Raw genomic sequence first — 24,865 nt, forward strand, 5'->3', positions numbered from 1 at the left:
TGGTTGGCATCCATCTGTCTCGGGAGACAGTGTTCCTTTGGAGGTGAAATCAAACTGTTGGATGGTTGTAATAATAATAATAATAATAATAATATAATAATAGTAATGCGTATGGGCACGCGCTCCCCCGCCCTCCAGCCCGCTGCGCGATTGGCGCTGGAGACACCGGCCCAAGGCGCGGTAAGTTTGCTGACCCCTGATTTACAGTGTCAAAAGCCTTAGTCATGGGAAATAAACAAGATGAGCTTGAGCTCTTGGTACAGCAAACTAAATATGACATAATAGGAATCACTGAAACCTGGTGGGATAAGTCCCATGATTGGAATGTAATAATGGAGGGATACAATCTATTTCAGAGAAACAGACCAGACAAGAAAGGAGGAGGAGTGGCGTTATATGTCAGGGATGTGTATACCTGTGAAGAGATCCAAGATTTAGAACCTCAAAGCCAAAGTGAGAGCATTTGGGTCAAAATTAAGGGAGAGAAGAATAACAGTGACCTCATTGTGGGAGTTTACTATAGATCCCCAAGCCAAACGGAGGACATAGATGATGCCTTCCTGGAACAGATGGCCAAGCATGCAAAAGGAAAGGAGATAGTAGTAATGGGGGACTTCAATTACCCGGATATTTGTTGGATATCAAACTCAGCCAAGAGCATAAGGTCAAACAGATTCCTCACTGGCCTTGCAGACAACTTCATTGTCCAGAAAGTGGGAGAAGCAACAAGAGGAACAGCCATTTTAGATCTGGTCCTAACCAATGTTGATGACCTGGTTAGTGGGGTAGAAGTGGAAGGATCATTAGGCGCGAGTGATCATGCTCTTCTGAAGTTTACTATACAGCGGAAAGGAGCAACCAAGCATACTAGGACTCAGTTTCTTGACTTTAAGAAAGCCGACTTCATAAAACTTAGGGAAGTGCTGGGTGAGATCCCATGGACAGTAATACTAAAAGGAAAGGGAGTTCATGATGGCTGGGAGTTTGTTAAGAGGGAGATAGTAAAAGCACAACTTCAGGCAATACCAATGAGACAGAAACATGGAAGGTGCCTAAAGAAGCCAGGGTGGCTATCTAAAGAACTTTTAACTGAGTTAAGATTAAAAAAGGATGTGTACAAAAAATGGAAAAGGGGGGAAACCACCAAAGAGGAATTCAAACAAATAGCCAGCACGTGTAGACACAAAGTCAGAAAAGCTAAAGCACAGAATGAACTCAGGCTTGCTAGAGAGGTTAAAAGCAACAAAAAAGGCTTTTATGGATATGTTCGTAGCAAAAGGAAGAACAAAGAAACAGTGGGGTCACTCAGAGGAGAAGATGGTGAAATGCAAACAGGGGACACAGAAAGGGCTGAACTCCTCAATGCCTTCTTTGCCTCAGTCTTCTCCGATAAAGAAAACAATGCCCGACCTGAAGAATTTGGAGCAAATGATTCAGCAGAGGAAACACAGTCCAGAATAACTAAGGAGATAGTACAAGAATACTTGGCTAGTCTAGATGTATTCAAGTCTCCAGGGCCAGATGAACTGCATCCAAGAGTATTAAAAGAACTGGCAGATGTGATTTCAGAACCACTGGCAGTCATCTTTGAGAATTCCTGGAGACAGACTGGACAGAATTCCTGGAGGAGGGCAAATGTTGTCCCTATTTTCAAAAAGGGGAAAAGAGAGGACCCAAATAATTACCGCCCAGTCAGTCTGACATCAATACCAGGGAAGATTCTGGAGCAGATCATTAAGCAAACAGTCTGTGAGCACCTAGAAAGGAATGCTGTGATCACCAATAGTCAGCATGGATTTCTGAAAAATAAGTCATGTCAGACTAACCTGATCTCGTTTTTTGACAGAATTACAAGCCTGGTAGATGAAGGGAACGCAGTGGATGTAGCCTACCTTGATTTCAGCAAGGCATTTGACAAGGTGCCCCATGATATTCTTGTAAAGAAGCTGGTAAAATGCGGTCTTGACTATGCTACCACTCAGTGGATTTGTAACTGGCTGACTGACCGAACCCAAAGGGTGCTCATCAATGGTTCCTCTTCATCCTGGAGAAGAGTGACTAGTGGGGTGCCACAGGGTTCTGTCTTGGGCCCGGTCTTATTCAACATCTTTATCAACGACTTGGATGATGGACTCAAGGGCATCCTGATCAAATTTGCAGATCAGGGTGGGCCAATTGGTGCCAAAGAAAGATAGAAATTTCTTTATGTACGCAACAACAGCAGCAAGAATTCTCATCGCAAAGTATTGGAAGACACAAGAGCTACCCACCCTGGAAGAATGGCAGATGAAGCTGATAGACTATATGGAATTGGCGGAAATGACTGACAGAATCCGAGACCTGGGAGAAGAGTTGGTGGAAGAAGACTGGAAGAAATTCAAAGACTATCTTCAGAAATATTATAAAATTAATGAGTGTTAAAATTGTGCTTGGATGGGTAATAAGTGGTAATTAGTGATAAAAGTTATTAAGATTATGTAAAAAAGGTATTGATAATTGGTTGAAAAATAGGGATATAGTATATGTTATGGTACAAAGTTTAAACATTTGATAAAGGGTAAGAATTTGCTGAATTAAATATTTGAATGGGAATACAAAAAGGGGAAGGTGCGAGGAGGTCAAGAACATAAGCATATGAAATTGAGGTTATTGGAAAAATGGAATGGTTTTATTTTTTCTTTGTTTAAATGTAATTTTTCTTAATTAGTTGTGTTTTTCTTTCTGTATTTTTTTTTCTTTTGTGTGTTTCTTTTTTCTGTAATTTATGGTTTTTTATTCTGTGAATTTCTATTTTTCTTTTTTGTAAAACTTTAATAAAAATCTTATTTAAAAAAAAAAAACAAATTTGCAGATGACACCAAACTGGGAGGGGTGGCTAACACCCCAGAGGACAGGATCACACTTCAAAACGACCTTGACAGATTAGAGAACTGGGCCAAAACAAACAAGATGAATTTTAACAGGGAGAAATGTAAAGTATTGCACTTGGGCAAAAAAAATGAGAGGCACAAATACAAGATGGGTGACACCTGGCTTGAGAGCAGTACATGTGAAAAGGATCTAGGAGTCTTGGTTGACCACAAACTTGACATGAGCCAACAGTGTGACGCGGCAGCTAAAAAAGCCAATGCAATTCTGGGCTGCATCAATAGGAGTATAGCATCTAGATCAAGGGAAGTAATAGTGCCACTGTATTCTGCTCTGGTCAGACCTCACCTGGAGTACTGTGTCCAGTTCTGGGCACCACAGTTCAAGAAGGACACTGACAAACTGGAACGTGTCCAGAGGAGAGCAACCAAAATGGTCAAAGGCCTGGAAACAATGCCTTATGAGGAACGGCTAAGGGAGCTGGGCATGTTTAGCCTGGAGAAAAGGAGGTTAAGGGGTGATATGATAGCCATGTTCAAATATATAAAAGGATGTCACATAGAGGAGGGAGAAAGGTTGTTTTCTGCTGCTCCAGAGAAGCGGACACGGAGCAATGGATCCAAACTACAAGAAAGAAGATTCCACCTAAACATTAGGAAGAACTTCCTGACAGTAAGAGCTGTTCGACAGTGGAATTTGCTGCCAAGGAGTGTGGTGGAGTCTCCTTCTTTGGAGGTCTTTAAGCAGAGGCTTGACAACCATATGTCAGGAGTGCTCTGATGGTGTTTCCTGCTTGGCAGGGGGTTGGACTCGATGGCCCTTGTGGTCTCTTCCAACTCTATGATTCTATGATTCTATGATTCTAGGTCAGTAAACGCCATATACAGTGGTACCTCGGGTTAAGTACTTAATTCGTTCTGGAGGTCCGTTCTTAACCTAAAACTGTTCTTAACTTGAAGCACCACTTTAGCTAATGGGGCCTCCTGCTGCTGCTGTGCCGCCAGAGCCCGATTTCTGTTCTCATCCTGAAGCAAAGTTCTTAACCTGAAGCACTATTTCTGGGTTAGCAGAGTCTGTAACCTGAAGCGTATGTAACCCAAGGTACCACTGTACAGGGGTTGGTTTTGCTCTCTGCATTTTTATTGAAGCTGTTGAGCGGTGAAAATCATATCCACTGTCCCCCTAGAAGGCCATAAACCATTTTGTCCCCACAGTGGAAGGACGCGTGGATCCAGAATGGGCCTCCAGTCACTTACGGACTCATTGTTAAAACCGTGTTTATGGAAGACAATATTAGTCGGCTACAAGGAATCACTGAAGAAAAAGAAGATTGCAGGGGGTTGGGACTAAATGACCTTCAGGGTGTGAAATATACTCGGAGTCGAGTGTGGATTTCATGCTCTTTATTCAGCTCACAGTAGTGAGGAGGAATGCCAGTTCCCCCGAAATGTCTGCTTTATGTACATTATTTACACAATGGGCCCCACGGGATTGGCTAATTCCGGGATTCTCCTGTAGGCCAATCAGGTTGCGGATTCACTTTCACCTGGAGTTGGATTGGGTGGCTGCTGCGGACCAATCAGACTGCTGCATTCTGGATCCTATTGTTCTGGGACCAATCAGTCTGCTGCATTCTGAAACCTATTGTTCTGGGACCAATCAGACTGCTGCATTTTGGATCCTATTCAACTCAGTACATAACAGGTTGCCTTCCATCTCTACAATTCTATGATTCTAACACCTGCAGGGCCACAAACTGCCCATTCCTACACAACACCCTCCTCCGAACCGCTGGAGCATAGTGGGGCTTACTTCTGAGTAAACAGGTGCAGGATTACCTGCTGTTTGTGAGTGACAAAACACGCCATCCTTTTACGAAAGAGAGTCCAACCCATTTGCAAAGCAGAGGGGTGGTTTGCTTAGCTTAAACCTGTCAAATATAATTTGTCGTTTTGAAGGTTGTGGGTTCGGTACACAACAGCTCTCCAGGAGAAAAAGGCGTGCAGCCGCTTTTAAGATTGTTTTATTGTCGCCTTGTTGCTAACTGTATCACAAACTCTGCAACGCAATAAAGCAACGCTTCTCTGTTACTAAGCAACTCCTGTTGTAGTGCAGGCAGGTTGGTTAGTGAGCCAATTAAGGAAATAAAATCAGGACCCAACCCAGAAATTTACTAATTTCCCCAGATGCTAGACAATATAATAATATAATAATATTTTTTTATTTATACCCCACCCTTCCTGGTTCAGAAAACCGGGCTCAGGGCGGCTAACAACAAATTTAAAACACTTAATTGATACAACAAAAAACAGCATAAAATACAGTATAAAACATGAATATCAATAAATTCAGAATTCAAAAATCAATTTAGGGGGGAAATCCATCCAATAAACATTAGATGATCACCAGGGCTAGCTGGCTAAGTTAGTCCTATTTGGGCCAGCGAGGAGACCAGGGGAGAATTAGCTGTGGGATCCTAGAGCGGCTAATCTTCATAAAAATGGGAGGGGGAGGGAAGGAAGGTGAATAAAAGATCAGGCCAAGTTCAAATTGAAAGCCAGGCGGAATAGCTCTGTCTTACAGGCCCTGCGGAAGGAGATTAAATCCTGAAGGGCCTGAGTCTCGTGGGACAGAGCATTCCACCAGCTCGGAGCCATCACTGAGAAGGCCCTGGCCCTGGTGGAGGATAGTCTGACTTCCTTAGGGCCCAGGACCTCTAAACTATGATTATTCATGGACCTTAAGGTCCTCTGCGGGGCAGACCAGGAGAGGCGGTCCCGTAGGTACGAGGGCCCAAGGGCTTTAAAGGTCAAGACCAGCACCTTGAACCTGACCTGATACTCCACCGGGAGCCAGTGCAACTGGTAAAGCATGAACTTATGCATGAACTGACTAGCGAATGAACTGATCCACTGGGTCTTCTGCATTTTTAAAATACAATATACTATAGAGACTCCTTATGCTGCGTTTAGAACCAGAATCGCATTTGGATGGAAACTGTTTCTCAGGCGGCTAGTCCTGGCCTTTCTAACCCTGTACCTTCTTCCAGAAGGCAGAAGCTGAAAGAGATCATTTCTGGGGTGCGCACTATCCTGCGCTATCTCTGCCGCTTTCTTATGGCACCTGGAAGCGTAGATTTGATCCAAGGTGGGAAGAGTGCACCCAATTATTCTCTCCGCAGTCTTTACAACCCTGGACAGCATTGGTTTTCCCCTGACCGTGCAGCTCCCAAACCACACACACAGACCATAAGTTAATACACTCTCCACAGTACAATGGTAAAATGCCATCAACAGGTCCTTTGAGAGATTGTTTTTCCGGAGGATTCTCAGAAAATATAACCTCTGCTGTGCTCTCTTCATCAGGTCTTTGCTGTTTACTCCCCAGGTTAGGTCGTCTCTCAACTCCATTCCTAGAAATCAAAACACCGTGACCTGTTCCACGCACTTCCCCTCAATAATAAGTGGCTGAATATTCAATTTACATTTCCTAAAGTCCACAATGATCTCTTTTGTTTTCTTTAAGTTAAGGAGTAAGTTGTTTTTCCTGCACCACTCCCCCAACTGCTCAACTTCCTTCCTATAAGCCACCTCCCCCTCTCCAGCCGTGATTAAACCAACCACCCTTGTATCATCTGCAAACTTAATGATCTTATTACTGGGGTATTTGGGGGCACAGTCAGCTATATATATGAAAGCGGCTACCTCTTGTGTGTTTATTATGTATTTATATTTATGCATGCATTTTGCACGCAACCTTCTCCTCTTCCACCCCCAATAAAACCCTCAATTCCCCCCCTCCAACACCCGCAACGCCCTGCGAGCCAAAAGCGCCCTGCGCGCTTTGCAAAACACTCTCCCCTTTGCGCAGAGAAAGTTTCCATTTTCCTTTTCCTCCCCGGGAAAGAGGAAGTCCGGCTCGTACCACTTCTGGAGGGGGGGTGGAACCTCCAAGAGTCATTCCCATCATTCCCACCCCCCTTTGGGGAGCCTGGGCGGGGGGCACCAGAGTCCTTTGGAGACCCCTTGGAGACCCCGACCCTTCTAGCGCCTGCAGAGGGGCGCCAAAGAGAGCCCTTTTGTCCAGACCCCTCCCCCTCCCCTGGCTCCCCCCCCTCGCCAATGGTTTGATCCGGACCTCCCCGGAGAGTAGGAGGAGGCGCGGAGCCGGCGAGGTCGGGTTAATTTGCAGCAGCGAGGAGCGCATCGGCCATGGCGTATCCTGGGCATCCCGGCGCCGGAGGTGGCTATTACCAGGGCCAGGTGAGCGAGGATGCAGGGATGGATGGACCAGAGGGGGTGGGGAGCAAGGGCGGCCCTCGGAGCGCGGTGCACGCGGCCCGCAGGCCTGGGAAGAGCATTAGGGGGGGCGCCTCCCCTCCCCACATTCTTCCTCTTCACACTTTCGCTTTCCCCCTCCCCCGCTCTTCTCTCCCCCTCCCCCGCAGGGGTTGGGGGGAGGGGGCCAAATGGGGGGGGGGAACTGGTCCGTAAATGGGGGTGGGAAGCGAGGATGGGGTCGCCAAGGGGAGGGAAAGGATCGTTGGCTGGTGGGTGGTCGACCTCGCAGGGCTCCTCTCCCCCTCTTGGTTAAAATGTTTCAACGTTGCGTAATGTTTTAATACATGCCACCATCGCGCTGCGTTCCATCCAGGCGCCTCTGCTTGTTTATTTCCTAAAAAAATGGATACGCCACTTTGGGTTGTTTAAAAAAAGCCTTCTTTAAATGCTAAAGCAGGGGTCAGCAAACTTTTTCAGCAGGGGGCCGGTCCACTGTCCCTCAGACCTTGTGGGGGGCCAGAGTATATATTTTTTTTGGGGGGGGGAATGAATGAATTCATATACCCCACAAATAACCCAGAGATGCATTTTATATAAAAGCACACATTCTCCTCATGTAAAAACACCAGGCAGGCCCCACAAATAACCCAGAGATGCATTTTAAATAAAAGGGCACATTCTACTCATGTAAAAACACGCTGATTCCTGGACCGTCCGTGGGCCAGATTGAGAAGGGGATTGGGCCGGCTCCAGCCCCCGGGCCTTAGTTTGCCTAAAGGCAAAGGGACCCCTGACCATTAGGTCCAGTCGTGGCCGACTCTGGGGTTGCGGCGCTCATCTCGCTTTATTGGCCGAGGGAGCTGGCGTACAGCTTCCGGGTCATGTGGCCAGCATGACTAAGCCGCTTCTGGCAAACCAGAGTAGCGCACAGAAACGCCGTTTACCTTCCCGCCGGAGCGATACCTATTTATCTACTTGCACTTTGATGTGCTTTTGAACTGCCAGGTTTGCAGGAGCAGGGACCGAGCAACGGGAGCTCACCCCGTTGCGGGGATTTGAACCGCCGACCTTCTGATCGGCAAGTCCTAGGCTCTGTGGTTTAACCCACAGTACCACCGGCGTCCCCTTAGTTTTATTATTATTATTATTATTATTATTATTATTATTATTATTAACCTCTCTTGCAAGCCTGAGCTCATTCTGAGCTTTTGCCAGCCTGACCTTCACTCTGCAGCCATTAGTTTTTAGTGTATAATCTTTGTGATTTTCCCGTTCTTCCATTTCTTAACTCTCAGCTCACCTTACGCAGCCACACCGGTTTCCTTAGATGCCTCCCACTTTTTGTTCTTCCTGGAATTGTCTGCAATTTGAGCCTTCAGTTTAAGAAACCTTTAAGAAACTCCCATCCATCTTGGATTCCATAATAATGATAATGATAATACTTTATTATTTATACCCTGCCCATCTGGCTGGGCTTCCCCATCCACTCTGGGCGGCTTCCAACAGAACACTAAAATACAGTAACCTATTAAACATTAAAAGCTTCCCTAAACAGGGCTGCCTTCAGACGTCTTCTAAAACTCTGGTAGTTGTTGTTCTCTTTGACATCTGGTGGGAGGGCGTTCCACAGGGCGGGTGCCACCACCGAGAAGGCCCTCTGCCTGGTTCCCTGTAAGTTTGCAACGTTCGGGGCCTTGTCGTTCAGGGAGTGGGCAGTTGAGTGAAGCCTGTAGGATGGGGAAGACCCAACGGAGTTGTATAAAGTTAGGCATTTGGGGCCCATCCTTTGAAGCTGAATGGTGGCAGGAAAACTACTCCATCAGTATAAATAGTGACACGGTCGATGGACCCAGCCTTGAATAAAATACGGAGGGGGGAAGCCCCGCCCTGCATAATCGATCATGTGATTTAGTGCATGCCCATCAACTTTTTTCGGGGGGGAGCAACCCCCTTAAATATTTTATTTGGGGGCCAGAGACCCCTGGGCCCCCAGGACTTGGCTCCTACAGACCCAGGGCTCCATCACAAGTCGCTTCTTTAATTAAATTGTCATCAGGAGAAGTCCTGTGAACTCTCAAGTAAGCCCCGCTGTGTCGCCGTGGTCTACTCATAAGCAAGGCTGTGTAGGATGGCTCTGGGTCTAGCCCAGGGGTCAGCAACCTTTTTCAACTGTGGGCCGGTTCTGCCGTCTCTCAGACCATGTGGGGGGGCCGGACTATATTTTGAAGAAAAAAATATGAACGAATTCCTATGCCCCACAAATAACCCAGAGATGCATTTTAAATAAAAGGACACATTCTACTCATGTGAAAACACCAGGCAGACCCCACAGATCACCCAGAGATGCATTTTAAATAAAAGGACGCATTCATCTCATGTAAAAACATGCTGATTCCCGGACCGTCCGCAGGCCGGATTGAGAAGGCAATTGGGCCACATCCGGCCTCCAGGCCTTAGGTTGCCTACCCCGGTCTAGTCCTACTGTTAGACAAAATGAGGCAGCCACCCAAGGGAGAAGATTTTGAAAGGCAATTAGTGTCAGCTCGTTAATGTATTATTTTCATTGTACGTAGTTTTGCTCCCAGGGGGAAAGGGTTGGGGAGTGTTCTTCTGCAGGTGCTCAAATAATGGCTCACCCTGAGCGCTTTGGACCCTGACACAGGGCAGGGCGGTTCACACAACCTCTGAGGATGGGCTTTTGATGTTGCGGCGGCTGCAAAGGCTCCAAAGGGCAAGGAACATTTGCCTGCCTGCAGCCGGCTGGTTGCGCTGCGATTGTCACAAGGGATCAAGGTTGTTTCCCCCCCATCTTCCGCGTGCAGTGGAACTCGAACCCGCTTCTTGCTGATCAGGTTGCAAAACAGGCTGCTGGACGAGTGAGAGACAGTGGCTCGCCTGTGACGTTCGCCAGCGAGCTTTTCGTGGCCGCGTGGGGACCTTCATCCACGTCTCCCTGAGCTCAAGTCAAACACTCAAACCACTAGGCCACGCTTCCTTTTTTGGGGTGGGTGGGGAAAGGGAAGATAAATGGCCTCTTCTGCAGCTTGGCTCTAAAAAGCCCCAAGCAAGGAGCGGGAAAAGCTCATCTGAGACTCTGCCGCCGGAATAATTACCGGGCGTAATGTGTTTGCTTTCCACGATGCTCTTGAGCAGAAATGGATGCTTCCATTTGCCTTTCTGCTCCCTTGGGTGACGCTTGAACTCTGCATTGCAAAACCTCATCCGCCTTCTAGAAGAAAACCATCAGCCTCTCTAAAAGGCTGGATATTTAAAATGAAGCCCCACAAACACCTGTAAATATTGTACATTTGTCATCGTTCCCTTCAGACTTAACGTTCAGGTATTCATATTTATTTTAATCCAGATTATATATGTTTTGTTTTTTAAAAATGCAGCTTTAAATATTCAATAAGATGTACAGATCAACAACAAGGAGAAAATACTGGGGTTGAGTAGAATACAGAGCTACTTTCCAGCATCTTCAATATTAAAAAATAAATGTGAAGTGATAATGGGCCTTGGTTTACATTAGTGTGAAATTAGATCAGGAGCCATTAGCAAGAAAAATAACTCGATGAGAGCGATAGAGTAGTCTGAAATAGATTTGGGCTGGGTGAAAGATCCTCGCCCATGGCCAAAATGACAAATCCAGAATTTTTTTTAAAAAGTACTGTACTTTTCTGTGTATGAGACTAGTTTTTTTTGGTTTTTTTTACGATAAAATAATGTAAAACAATTGGGGTCGTCTTATACAAGGGCAATCTCCTCCCCATTTTCTCAATTTTTAGCCCCCCAAAATAGTCTTATACACAGGGGCATGTTATACACGGAAAAATACGGTATATTAAAACTAATCGACAACACTGTGTCAAACACGTTGAACTAAAGCTTGCCTTTCTATGTACAGTGGACGCTCGGGTTGCGAATGTGATCCGTGTGGGATGCACGTTCGCAACCCGCAGCGTTCGCAACCCGCGCCTGCGCACACGCGGGTTGCAATTTGGCACTTCTGCGCATGCGCAAAGCATGATTTTGTGCTTCTGCGCATGCGCAACTGCCGAAACCTGGAAGTAACCCGTTCCGGTACTTCCGGGTTTCGACAGTCCGCGACCCCAAAAAAACGCAACCTGAAGCGGACGCAACATGAGGTATGACTGTACAGTCGTACCTTGGTTCTCAAACGCCTTGGTGGTTGTACGTTTTGGCTCCCGAACGCCGCAAACCTGGAATTAAGTGTTCTGGTTTGTGAATGTTCTTTGGAAGCTGAACGTCCGACTTGGCTGCAGGAAGCTCCTGCAGCCAATCGGAAGCCGCGCTTTGGTTTCCGAACGCTTTCGGAAGTCAAACAGACTTCTGGCACTGATTATGTTCAAGAACCAAGGTATGGCTGTTATCCTCATGGGGAGATCTGTCGAAGATCAAGCGTTTTCACATATCCTGGAAATGTTGAGTCGGAATATGCACCAAGCCACAGGACCCTGTGCCTGATCTCTAGGTCATGGGATCTGGCCACCAACCCCAACCTAGATAGGAGGAGAATCTTCCGCTGCGCCCATTTCAGAGATTTTTCCACGCCCTTTGTAAACTAATGGAGGTGTGTTCTTATACCCAGCACTCAATGGATGTTTGCTCTCTGTGCAAACAAGGGCATTTCCGCGTCACACGGCCCTGCCCAGCGACTCCAGTGTTTCTCACTTCTATAAATTTGTGGGCCTGTGACTGGCCATGTGCAAACATTTTGCATTGTGTGTCACTCTTTGTTTCCCGGGTGGGCATGGGGTGAGGCGGGAGAGACTGACGGGAAAGTGCGGCAGAAGCTCAGTGACATTTCAAAAGGGGGAGTCCGACATTGTTCAGAGAAAGAGAATCGCTTCTGCAGTGTTAGAAATTCAGAAATATAAGCTCATTGTCAAATGGCACTTTAAAACTAGGTTACGGTCACCACAACAGAATGTCTAGACATATTTTTTTCCTTGCAATGTGCTTTACAGTGGTACCTCTGGTTACGAACTTAATTCGTTCCGGAGGTCCGTTCTTAAGCTGAAACCGTTCTTATCCTGAGGCACGCTTCCGCTAATGGTGTCTCCCATTGTGCGTACGCCTCCAGTGCGCAATTTCTGTTCGCATCCTGGGGCAAAGTTCGCAACCAGGAGCAGCTGCTTCCGGGTTATAATAATAAAAATATTTTTTTATTTATACCCCGCCCATCTGGCTGGGTTTCCCCAGCCACTCTGGGCAGCTTCCAACAGAATATTAAAATAAAATGACCTATTAAACATTAAAAGCTTCCCTAAACAGGGCTGCCTTCAGATGTCTTCTAAAAGTCTGGTATAGTGGTACCTCGGGTTACATATGCTTCAGGTTACAGATTCCACTAACCCAGAAATAATGCCTCGGGTTAAGAACTTTGCTTCAGGATGAGAACTGAAATTGCGCGGCGGCAGCAGGAGGCCCCATTAGCTAAAGTGGTGCTTCAGGTTAAGAACAGTTTCAGATTAAGAACAGACCTCTGGAATGAATTAAGTACGTAACCAGAGGTACCACTGTAGTTGTTTTTCTCTTTGACATCTGCTGGGAGGGCATTCCACAGGGTGGGTGCCACTACCGAGAAGGCCCTCTACCTGGTTCCCTGTAACCTCACTTCTCGCAATGAGGGAACTGCCAGAAGGCCCTTGGCGCTGGACCTCAGTGTCCGGGCAGAATGATGGGGGTGGAGACGCTCCTTCAGGTATACTGGACCGAGGCCGTTTAGGGCTTTAAAGGTCAGCACCAACACTTTGAAGTGTGCTCAGAAATATACTGGGTTAGCGGAGTTCGTAATCAGAAGCGTTCATAAGAGGAGGTACCACTGTATTGTTATTATTATTATTAATTTCATTTCTATGCCAATGTATTTTATTGGATAGGAAAAAAATCTCACAGCACTTTAAAAGCGCAATAAAGCATCGAATAAAATGATTCAAAATGAAAGTTTGAGCTTTGAGAAAAATATGTCACATCCTGCTGTAAGTGACATTTTGCTTTCCCCATATTGATTTACCTACTTAATTGGTAGAGCTGCCCCATAGCAGAAGGACTCTAGGAGGGAAGTGTGGTGTAGTGGTTAGAGTGTCGGACAAGGACCTGGGAGATCAGGGTTCAAATCCCCACTCAGTCCTGGAGCTCACTGGGTGACCTTGGAGTCCGTCACAGCCTCTTCACCTGTCTCACAGGGTTGTTGTACGGATTAGATGAGGTGGGGGGTGAACCATGGACTCCTTGGCTATAAAGGTGGGAGATAAATGCAATAAATTAGCTCTTCTGCTGACCTGATTAAGAAAGCTGGAGGGACCAGCCAGGTGGAGATGTCAGTCATCAACCTGGCACCCGGAGTGGTGGCAATTGGACCCGTGCCAGTTGCAAAATGCGCCTGGCGCCTGGCTAATTTCTAACTGTGCTCCTGATATTTTTTTTTTTTTTTTTTATAATATATTTATTAAAGTTTTCAAATAAAACATATATTAGATAAGCACTTATCATTGTCCATTTAACATCTCTCAATTGTTACATGGGACTCCCCCACACCTCCCGCATACACTTACATCATTATTAAATTAATTTCAAACAAATTATCATTTAACTCATCTTAATTAATAATCTTAATTTGGTTTGACATATAATTCAGCCTTAAATCTAATTTAATGGTAGACAATTGTCTGCACTGGCATCCAATTCAGCACTCAGCCAAATTACAATATTTTTGTAAATAAATCTTAAATTTCCTCCAGTCTTCTTCCATCCTTTCTTCTCCCTGGTCTCGAATTCTGCCGGTCATCTCGGCTAATTGCATATAGTCCATCAGTTGCATCTGCCATTCTTCCACAGTGGGTAGCTCCTGAGTTTTCCAATTCTTGGCAATTAATATTCTTGCTGCTGTTGTTGCGTACAAAAAGAATGTTCTGTCCTCTTTTAACACACTCTGGCCGACAATACCCAGGAGAAAGGCCTCTGATTTCTTAGTAAAGGTGTATTTAAACACCTTTTTTAATTCATTATATATCTTCTCCCAAAAGGCCTTCACTCTAGGGCAGGTCCACCAGAGGTGAAAAAATGTTCCTTCATTTTCCTTACATTTCCAACATTTGCTATCAGACGAATGGTATATTTTAGCCAGTTTAACAGGGGTCATGTACCATCTATACATCATTTTCATCACATTTTCCTTCAACGCATTACATGCAGTGAAGTTCAGCCCAGAGGTCCACAACCTTTCCCAATCTTCAAACATAATATTATACCCAATATCCTGCGCCCATTTTATCATTGTTGATTTTACCATTTCGTCATGTGTGTTCCATTTCAGCAGCAAGTTATACATTCTTGAAAGTACCTTAGTCTTAGGTTCTAACAGTTCAGTTTCTAACTTTGACTTTTCCACTTGGAATCCTAGCTTTTTGTCATTTTTAAACACTTCTTTAATCTGAGCATAGTGTAGCCAGTCTCGCACTTTGTCTCTCATCTTTTCTAAACTCTGCAATTTCCAGTTGTCACCATCCTTTTCTATTATCTCCCAATATTTTGGCCAGTTGGCCTCCATATTGGCTCTTTTCCGAGCCTTAGCCTCCAGGGGTGACAGCCACCTCGGAGTTTTATTCTCCAGTAAGTCTTTATATTTTGTCCAGACATTAAAAACTGATTTTCTGACAATATGGTTCTTGAAGGCCTTATTTATCTTAGCTTTATCATACCATAAATATGCATGCCATCCAAACGCATTATTAAAGCCTTCCAAATCCAAGACATCCGTATCTTCAAGAAGTAACCAATCTTTTAACCAGCAGAAAGCTGCAGCTTCATAATACAACTTTAAATCTGGCAGGGCAAAGCCCCCTCTTTCTTTCGCATCTGTTAATATTTTAAATTTGATTCTGGGCTTTTTGCCCTGCCAGACAAATTTAGAAATATCTTTCTGCCACTTCCGGAAGCACTCTGTCTTGTCTACAATCTGCAGTGTCTGAAACAAAAATAACATTTTTGGCAATACATTCATCTTGATGGCAGCTATTCGGCCTAACAAAGAAAGTTTTAGTCTTGACCAACTATCCAAGTCTCTCTTAATCTCTGACCAACATTTTTCATAATTATCTTTAAATAAACTCAGATTTTTTGCTGTTATATTTACCCCTAGGTATTTAACTTTTTTAACCACATTTAGTTCTGTCTCTTTCTGAAGCTGTTCCAACTCAATATCTGTCACGTTTTTCCCCAAAACTTTAGTTTTTTGCTTATTTAACTTAAATCCTGCCACTCGACCAAAGTTTTGAATCAGTTGTAGTACTCTTTTCAAACTAGACTCCGGCTCCTGTAATGTCAGAACTAGGTCATCTGCAAAAGCTTTAAGTTTATATTGTTTCGCTCCGACCTGAATCCCTTCCACCAACCGGTCCCCCCTAATCATATTCAGGAGCACTTCCAGAACCGAAATAAACAGTAATGGGGAAATCGGGCAGCCTTGTCGTGTACCTTTTTCAATTTTAAACTCTTCTGTAACCACATTGTTAACTATCAGTTTAGCCTTTTGTTCTGAATATATTGCCTCAATCCCGTTCTCAAACCCCCGTCCCACTCCCATTTCTTTTAAATTCCCCTTCATAAATTTCCAAGAAATGTTGTCAAAGGCTTTCTCCGCATCTATAAAAATTAAAACTGCTTTAGTGTTTATGTTTGTTTGTAAAAGTTCCAATATATCTATGATGTTCCTTGTGTTGGTAAACATATGTCTGCCCGGGAGAAAGCCTGCCTGGTCTTTATGGATTATCTCACTTAAAACTTTCTTAAATCTTCGTGCCAAAACATCTGCAAATATTTTGTAATCCACATTTAAAAGGGAGATGGGACGGTAATTCTTGAGTTGTGTCTTTTCAGTTTCTGACTTTGGAATCAATGTGATAAATGCTTCTTTCCACGATTCAGGCGCCTTCTTCCCCTCCATTATTTCATTACTGACCTCCAACAAAGGTTGTATCAAATAATCCTTCAATGTCTTATAGTAGTTAGAGGTCAGTCCATCTGGCCCTGGTGATTTGCCCTGTTTCAGACTCAGGATGGCCTGTTCAATCTCTTGTCGTGTTATTTTGCCATTTAAAATTGTTCTATTTTCTTCTGACAGCTTTGCTAATCCATTTCTCTCCAAAAATTGTGTAATCTCTATTTCATCTTGTGGCCCTTGAGTATATAACTTTTTAAAATACCTCTGGAAGCACTTTCTAATCTCTCCCGGGTTCTGAATGTTCCTTCCTTCAACCTCTAAGTTTGTTACTGTATTTAATCTTTGTCTCCTTTTCAACTGCCAAGCTAGCAGTTTCCCACATTTATTTGCCGATTCAAAAGTTTTTTGTTTCATTGTTTTAATCTTCCATTCTATTTCCTGATTTATCAGCTTGGAATATTGCGCCTGATAGAGTTTAATTTCTCTCAGAATCGGTTGGGACTTCGGGTTAGATCTTAACTTCTTCTCCAACTCTTTGATACTTTCCAGAATTTTATCTTTCTTTTCATTTTGCAGTCTTTTCTTTAAGGAATTCTGTTGAATCAAGAACCCTCTCATCACAGCTTTACTTGCATCCCAGATAGTTCTTTTTTCCACCGTAGTGTTCAAATTAATCTCAAAATAGTCCTTTAAGGTTTTTTGGGCCTTCTTTACAATTCTTTGATCTCTAAACAGGCCATCATTCATCTTCCATCTAAAGGAGCCGATTGGGATCAATGTCATATCCATTCTCAAGGCGTTATGGTCGGAGCATGTTTTGGGGCAGATTTCCACCTTCCTCACCTTAGGTGCCAGACTTCTAGTTATCCATATTTGGTCGATTCGTGTCCAAGTCAGTTGAGCTTCAGAAAAGAATGTTCCTTCTCTTCCCAGGGGGTTTCTAACTCTCCAGATGTCAACCCAGTCCATATTGTCAGTCATTTCAAAAAAGGTCTTAGGTAGTCTTCCCTCTTTAGTAATGTTCTGGTTCTGTGACTTATCCATATTTGTTGATACGACCCCGTTCATGTCCCCCATCATAATGACGTTGTTGTAATCCAGATAATCCAGCATGATCTCGTGCAACTTCTTATAAAAATCCGATTTTCCTTCATTTGGAGCATAAATTCCTAATATCAAAATTTTTTCTCCTTGATACTGTACTTCTATTGCGAGGATTCTTCCACTTTCATCTTTAAAGAGAAATTTTGGTGAAAGGCTCTCTTTTGCATAGATCACTACACCTCTCTTTTTAACTGTATCCGATGATATAAATTCTTGACCAAGCCTTTTATTTATTAACACCTTTCTATGGAGCCTAATCACATGTGTTTCTTGTAAGCATATAATGTCCAATTGTTCCTTTTTTAAAATATGAAAAATTTTAGACCTTTTTTCGGGACTGTTACAGCCATTTATGTTCCAACTCAAAAGCTGCAGAGACATCCTGGATAGGTCTGGTTATTCTTTCTGGGGTGGTACCTTGTTCTCCGGTCCTTGAGGATCCGAGGGGGCGGGCTCCCCTGGAAGTTCTGGCGCTGGCAATCCAAGTCCTTTGTGGAGGTCTTCTCCGTGTGCTCCCAAAAACTTGTCTCTATCTTCCACTGTTTTGATTTTGATCTTTCTCCCTCTGTAGGTAAAGGATAATCCTTGTGGAAACTCCCACCTGAAGATAATTGCGTTGCTTCTCAACAGTCTTGCCAATTCCGTGTAGTTAGATCTAAAGTCCAGCAACTGCTTAGGAATGTCCTTGTAGATTTCAATTCTCTTGCCCAAAATGTCTAGTGACTTTTCGTAGTGCAGGCCCAAAATCTTGTCCCTTTCCTCCTTTGATCTCAGTGTTATCAAACAATCTCTGGGCTTCTCTGTCCTTCTGACTCTGCCAAGCCTGAAAGCAGATACAATTTTAAAGTCTTTTTCCTCTAACTTCCAAAACTTGGCAAATTCCTTAGTTAGAAATTCAATAAAATTATCTTCTTCCACCTCTGGTATTGACCGTATCCTCAAGTTGGTCTCCCTGTTTCGCAGTTCTGTCATCAAAAAGTAAATCTGATGTTCTCCAACTTGTTTGCTGAGTGGTCTTACTTCTTTCTCAAGCTCTTCCAATCTTTGACTAGTATCTTCAGCCAGTTTACGATTTTCACCTACAGCCTCCTTTAATTCTCCAATAGACTGGGCATTCTGTGCAACTTGTCCAGTCAGCTTATTCAAGCTTTCTGTGTTCTGTTCAATTTTAGCTGTATGCAAATCAGCCTTCTTGTCCAGAGCCTCCAGTTTCTCCAAAATTTTCTCCAAGACAGAGCTACTTGTCCCTGAAGCCATATCTCCCAGGTGCAGCTCCTCTGTCTCACCCTCCCCTGCCTGTATTAGGGAGGCCGCCTCTATGTCTGGAGGCAAAGTGGAAGGCAAGGCCGGCACAGAAGATCTACGCTGTGAGGCTGCAGATAAAGTTAGAGTTGTTTGTTTAGTCCTTCCTCTTCTCCTTGCGCCACTCATTCCAAAGTTATCTGTAATCCAAGGTCAATCCAAGTTGTTCCCATGAGAAAGCAGAGTCCCAGATGCAATAGTCAAACAGAGGCCGGGAAAGGGAAAGTAAAACAAAGTCACTGCTGTAAGTCCAAAATCCTCTAGAGGGAGCTTAATACGTCTTCAGGGAAAAGATCAAATCCAAGTTAAACTTATAAATTTAAATCCATGTCTATCGCCTCCACAATGTATTATTTTTAGCAGAGTAAAACTTAAAGCAAAACAGTGTTTCTTACAGTGCCTTGACTGCAACAGTTTCAAAGTATCCAGTTCCAACTCAGAATGTTTCAAAACCTGAATTCAATGTATCCAAAGTTGCAAACTGGTGCTCATCCAGGCAGCTCCAGCACCAGAGATTCTTATTTATTTTATAATCCACTGGTGCCACAGAAGAAGGATATCAGTGCACCCCGAATATGACCAGCAAAAGTCAATAGCTCAAAGTCTTTCACTCAGAAAACTGCTTTAACAGGGTGCCAGCATTTAGTTAACGCATAACTTTTTGTCTCCACTCCTCCTGCTCTTTGCTTAAAGTTCAGTATAGCGGGAGATGGGCTTCCTGCTTATCCTCACTCCGTTTTCAGCCAGATTTCAACTTTTTTAAAAAAGTTTTAAAAGTTTCGTAAAGTTCTCAAAAAGTTTCAGAAAGTTGACAGAAGTTTCAGAAAGTTTTCAATGTCCAAATTTACTCACGGGTTGTAGTTTCCAAAGTTCAGAAAAGTTGCAGGAAGAAAGGACAGCGCTGACCGGCAACAGCAATGCGGCTTCACTTCGCTGTTTGCGCAACGACCCACAGCGCCGCTACCCCCTCCGCGATCCGGAGCCCCTTACGGGGTCCCTTCAACGTTTTGGGGGCTGCTTCTGGCGCCCGCCGGGTCCCGAGACCACAGGCTTCTACCACCTGTGGTTTTCCTGAATGGGTCTCCGCTTCGCCGTAGCGGACGACCCGTTTACAGCGGAGCTCCCTTCTCCTTACTCGGAGAAGGCAGCCATTACCGGTCGCGCCGCCTCCGGAAGTGTGCTCCTGATATTTTTTATGGGCACTTGACCATGGAAGAAAATTCATGGTGGAAAGCAGGGGGTATGAATGGCTTTGGGTTGTTGGACTCAGACTGGGTTCAGCTTGCGTTCCATTGAAAACACATTGAACTAAAGCTCGCCTTTCTATGTACGGTCGTACCTTGGTTCACAAACGCCTTGGTACGTGTACGTTTTGGCTCCCGAACGCCGCCAACCCGGTAGCAAGTGTTCCGGTTTCCCAACGTTCTTTGGAAGCCGAAAGTCCGCCGAGGCTTCTGATTGGCTGCATGAAGCTCCTGCAGCCAATTGGAAGCTGCGCTTTGGTTTCCGAACATTTTCGGGAGTTGAGCAGACTTCTGGAACGGATTACGTTCGAGAACCAAGGTACGGCTATAATCCTCATGGGGAGATCTGTTGAAGGGGAAGAGTTAGTTGCCGCCTCTGAGCCCCATCAGTTTCAGTAGGAATTGAGAGCAACTAACTGTGCAATCCTAGACCTTTTTACATGGGGGTAAGTAAGCTTACAGGAACGCGGGTGGCGCTGTGGGTTAAACCACTGAGCCTAGGACTTGCCGATCAGAAGGTCGGCGGTTCGAATCCCCGCGACGGGGTGAGCTCCCGTTGCTCGGTCCCTGCTCCTGCCAACCTAGCAGTTCGAAAGCAAATCAAAGTGCAAGTAGATAAATAGGTACCGCTCCGGCGGGAAGGTAAACGGCGTTTCCGTGCGCTGCTCTGGTTCGCCAGAAGCGGCTTAGTCCTGCTGGCCACATGACCCGGAAGCTGTATGCCGGCTCCTTCGGCCAATAAAGCGAGATGAGCGCCGCAACCCCAGAGTCGGCCACGACTGGACCTAATGGTCAGGGGTCCCTTTACCTTTACCTAAGTAAGCTTAACTCCAGGTAAGTGGGTATAGGATTGTAGGTGCAGCCTGAAGAATGGTTCAAAAGTGTGCCCTCCTTGGTCGTGAAAAAGTGCAATATGTTTTCCTGGTTCACAAGCATCGCCGCCGCAGAATTATCCAAAGTGCTGGCGGGGAAATGCGACTTGACTTAGCGATTTAAAGCAGCCCTTTGGCCGGACGACTTAAAACTGCAATTTGGTGTTTGTCGGACCCGAACTTGCAACGTGTCCAGGTTTCACTGTCAAAACTGCTTTTATGAACACGGGGATTAAGAATAGGTTTTGTGTGTATTGAGACTGCCGTTCCCAAGGAACGCTGCGGAGCCGGCTTTCCAGTAAACGTGCGTGCCAGATGGTGAAAATTCCTTGATTTAATTTCTTCCCATTTTTTTTTTTATTTGTAGTATGGGAGTGCCCCCGGCGGACCTTCCTTTCCTGGCCAAGCGCAAGATCCTTTATATGGCTATTTTGCTGCGGTTGCTGGGCAGGTATGGCTCCCTCCTCCCCACCCCCAAATTTACACAGCAAATATTAGACGCTTTTTTCCCTCGCTGTCCCTTAATTTATCTGCAGCGGGGGCAAACACCTAGTGTGTGCTTTTGCTAGTGACATATAATCCCAGGGGTGTGAAACCCTGAAAGCAGTTGTGACATTTGTTTTTTTTTTTGATATATATTATTTTTTATTGGTTTTACATGAATTTATACATAATAACTATAACCATTCCGAAACATAAAAAGTTATTTCGAACCTACGGACCTCCTCCCCTCCCTCCATGGGTTCCATTTTGGAAAATGTTATCTTTTTCCTTTTTCCTGCATCTTTTACTGTTACCCATCCGTTATATAATCAGAGTAACCAAAGTTCATTTCACATTACAAGTGTCATTGTATCCCTGCCAATGATATTAGTGTTCTACAGTGGTCTTTTAAGTATATTAAAAAGTTATTCTAATTATTATTATTATTATTAATTTATTTATACCCCACCCATCTGGCCGAGTTTCCCAGCCACTCTGGGCAGCTCCCAATTGAACGTTAAAAACAATACAGCATTAAATATTAAAAACTTCCCTGAACAGGGCTGCCTTCAGATGTCTTTTAAAAATAGTTCTAGTTACAGGTAGGTAGCCGTGTTGGTCTGCCGTAGTCGAAACCAAATAAAAAATAATTCCTTCCAGTAGCACCTTAGAGACCAACTAAGTTTGTTATTGATATGAGCTTTCGTGTGCATGCACACTTCTTCAGATACCTTCTTCGTGTGCATGCACACTAAAGCTCATACCAGTAGCAAACTTAGTTGGTCTCTAAGGTGCTACTGGAAGGAATTTTTAACTTATTTTAAAAATAGGATAGCTGCTTATTTCCTTGACATCTGCTGGGAGGGCGTTCCACAGGGATGGTGCCACCACCCAGAAGGCCCTCTGCCTGGTTCCCTGCAACCTCACTTCTCGCAGGGAGAGAACCACCAAAAGACCCTTGGAGCTGGACCTCAGTGTCCGGGCAGAACGATGGGGGTGGAGATCCTTTAGGAAAACTTGGCCTTCCTGGTTTTTGATCTTTCCTGTCAGTTTGGCCATTTCTGCATATTCCATTAGCTTGGTGACTTTTGAAGTAATGCAGCTTAGTGTGACAGTTGCTGCAGCCAGTGCCCCCATAGTAAACATAAAGGGACCCCTGACCATTAGGTCCAGTCGTGACTGACTCTGGGGTTGCGGCGCTCATCTCGCTTTATTGGCCAAGGGAGCCGGCGTACAGCTTCCAGGTCATGTGGCCAGCATGACTAAGCCGCTTCTGGCGAACCAGAGCAGCGCACAGAAACGCCATTTACCTTCCCGCTGGAGTGGTACCTATTTATCTACTTGCACTTTGACGTGCTTTTGAACTGCTAGGTTGGCAGGAGCAGGGACCGAGCAACGGTAGCTCACCCCGTTGCAGGGATTCGAACCGGCGACCTTCTGATCGGCAAGTCCTAGGCTCTGTGGTTTAACCCACAGCGCCACCCGCGTCCCTTAATGCCCCCATAGAGACCCCCAAGATGTAAGCAGATGCTGTATTGCAGTCCCTACTATAACTCTTTATTTTATAAGGCTCAGCAAACAGTCGTTGAATAGTGAGCCTACAAAAGGCGTCAGTAGTGATTGGCATATTGGGCTTTAGCTAGGAAGATCTGTGGCTGATTCAGCCATGAAATGTTCCGACTGCATGGGAGCAGCTTGGATTTGTGGACTTTGAAGGGATCTCCAAGGATTTTAGTAGCCCAGCCCCCCTACAATGCAGGAACTTGCAAAAGCACCTCTGAGTTTTAAGGAAAAGCTCTCCTTCCTGCTGAAATGCAACCTTCAGGTTTTAATTCAGAACGCCAATCGTCTTGGAATGTGCAGAAATGGCGAAACTTGCCGGAAGAATAAGAAACCAAGCTAACAAACTCTTTTATAAAACGATGGAAATGATTTATTTAAATATTTACCGATTGTCAGAGCTGCCCGAGGTCCCAGCTCACAAAGGACCAACGCCGCTTCGTTGTTAAGTACAAAAGTCTTTATTGAAGTTCAGTTTCACTTCCACAGCCGCAGCGTGCAACTCTACGTCTCAAACTCTAGACCGCTGAAGCTCCGTCTGAATCTCCTCCCCCCTGACGCCAGTTTAAGACTCTAGCCTTGCTCCACCTCTTCCTCTGCTCTTTCCTCCTCCGGTTCCGCCTGTCCGTCGGGGTCTCGCCCTTTCTAGACTCTTCTGACGCTGAGTCCCCTGAGTCTTCCCCCTCCCTCCGGCGGGCTTTAGGAGCTGGTTCCCAATCCGGGTCTCCTGCTGTCCCGCGCGCCTGTACATTTGAACTTGGCACGTGCGCCCAGCCGGCAACTTTCCTCCTGACCGTTTCACTGCTGCTGTCACTGCTTCCCCCTTCGGGGAGGCTAGCTGCAACTGACCTCCCCTCCGTTCCCCCACTCTCCGATGGAGGCGTGGTCAGCCCTGACTCACCTTCTCTCCCCGCTGGAGGAGACGCTGGTCCTGACACATGTGACTCTTCCCCCCCACTACGCTCTGGTGGGGAAACTGGTCCTCATCCCCCGCTGCTGATTTGGGGTTCCCCGCTGGCTCCTTGTTTCTGGTGCGTCCCCCCTGGGACCCCCCTTGCCCTGACCATGGGCGCCCCCTTTTGGGAATCTTCTGATTCGCTGGAGAAGCTCATGGAATCTCTCGGGCCACTGTCATACTCCCCTACGCTGCCCTCGGATTCTTCCCCTTCGCTCTCCATTTTCTCTCTCCCGTGTGCTTCTGCTCCTGAGCCCCTGACACCGATGAATTGCAAACAGACAAAATCATTGGCAGGATTATTGTAATACTTTGCAGTTTCATAAGAGTTTATATTTAAAGAAGATAGTTAAATGAATTGGGATATGCAGAAGATATTCAAAAATACGGAACCGCAGAAAGAGGGGAAAGGAAGCCAGACTTTGAAATGTTAAAATGATAGTAAAATTAATGAAATGTATAAATTTGAAAAATATAATTTTTTTTTTAAAAAAAGATAAGAATGCCAACTGTTTTGCAGAGAAGTCTCATTGTTTAAACCAAAAACCTCCATAACTTACTTAGAGCAAAGAAGATCTGTTGATTACCCTGATGGTCCAGTAGATCACCCTCATGCTTCTATTTCACTGTTATTCCCCCTCCACTACGCCTACAAGCTCATTCCACTTCTGATAAGGCTGCTTGCTTGCTATCTGACTCACCAGTATATTTTTTAATTGACCACAAATGTCCTTTGGGGGCGTATCAAGGAAAATATGGTTTCCTTCTACACAAACAAGCCTTAAGTCTCTAATGCGTCCCTCTCTTCCTCTTTCGTGGTTCCAAGGAGGAGACTAGAATATTTCAGATCTACTTTTAAGCAAACTTCACTCCCATGGGATGTCTGAATTTGGAGAACGGTCTCTTTAAACCAGGCTTTCTCCAACACGGGGTCTTTCAGAAGTTGTTGGTGTCCAACACCCTGCCCATTGGACATGCTGGCTGCTGGGAGTTGGGGTCTAACAGCACCTGGAAGTTGGTGAAGTCTGTGGCATCACAACAAACCAGAATAAGGAACCACAGTTTTACCCTGGCTTGTTCTTGCCAACCGTAGTTTAAGCAAACCGCAGTTTCCTGAGTTCTGGCATAATGGGAAACACTGGTTTGCTTCAACGTGAACTTTTCCGATCCTCTCTTTGCAGCCTTGAATGGGGACTCTTTGAGTTTTCATTGCATCCAAGCTGGTCCCA

The 24,865-nt window shown here is 45.1% G+C and overlaps 1 protein-coding gene and 1 long non-coding RNA gene across 3 annotated transcripts in view; both read left to right on the forward strand.

Annotated features, from left to right (window-relative positions):
• Positions 1 to 24,865, forward strand: part of LOC310746315 — a 105,851-nt gene that overhangs the window by 50,129 nt on the left and 30,857 nt on the right. The window lies entirely within an intron of this gene.
• The window catches only part of SRI (sorcin), a 30,766-nt gene continuing 12,748 nt past the window's right edge, over positions 6,848 to 24,865 (forward strand). Inside the window, exons 1-2 of one of the 2 annotated variants that reach the window (XM_083580058.1) lie at positions 6,848 to 7,130; positions 21,006 to 21,089. In XM_083580058.1, the coding sequence (XP_083436184.1) occupies positions 7,080 to 7,130; positions 21,006 to 21,089 (135 nt within the window). In that variant the 5' untranslated portion in view covers positions 6,848 to 7,079. The remainder of the gene's footprint in view (positions 7,131 to 21,005; positions 21,090 to 24,865) is intronic. The other variant, XM_083580059.1, reaches the window with a different exon arrangement.

Source organism: Podarcis filfolensis (assembly GCF_964270895.1).
Source record: "Podarcis filfolensis genome assembly, chromosome: 12".
Classification (NCBI taxonomy): Eukaryota; Metazoa; Chordata; class Lepidosauria; order Squamata; family Lacertidae; genus Podarcis; species Podarcis filfolensis.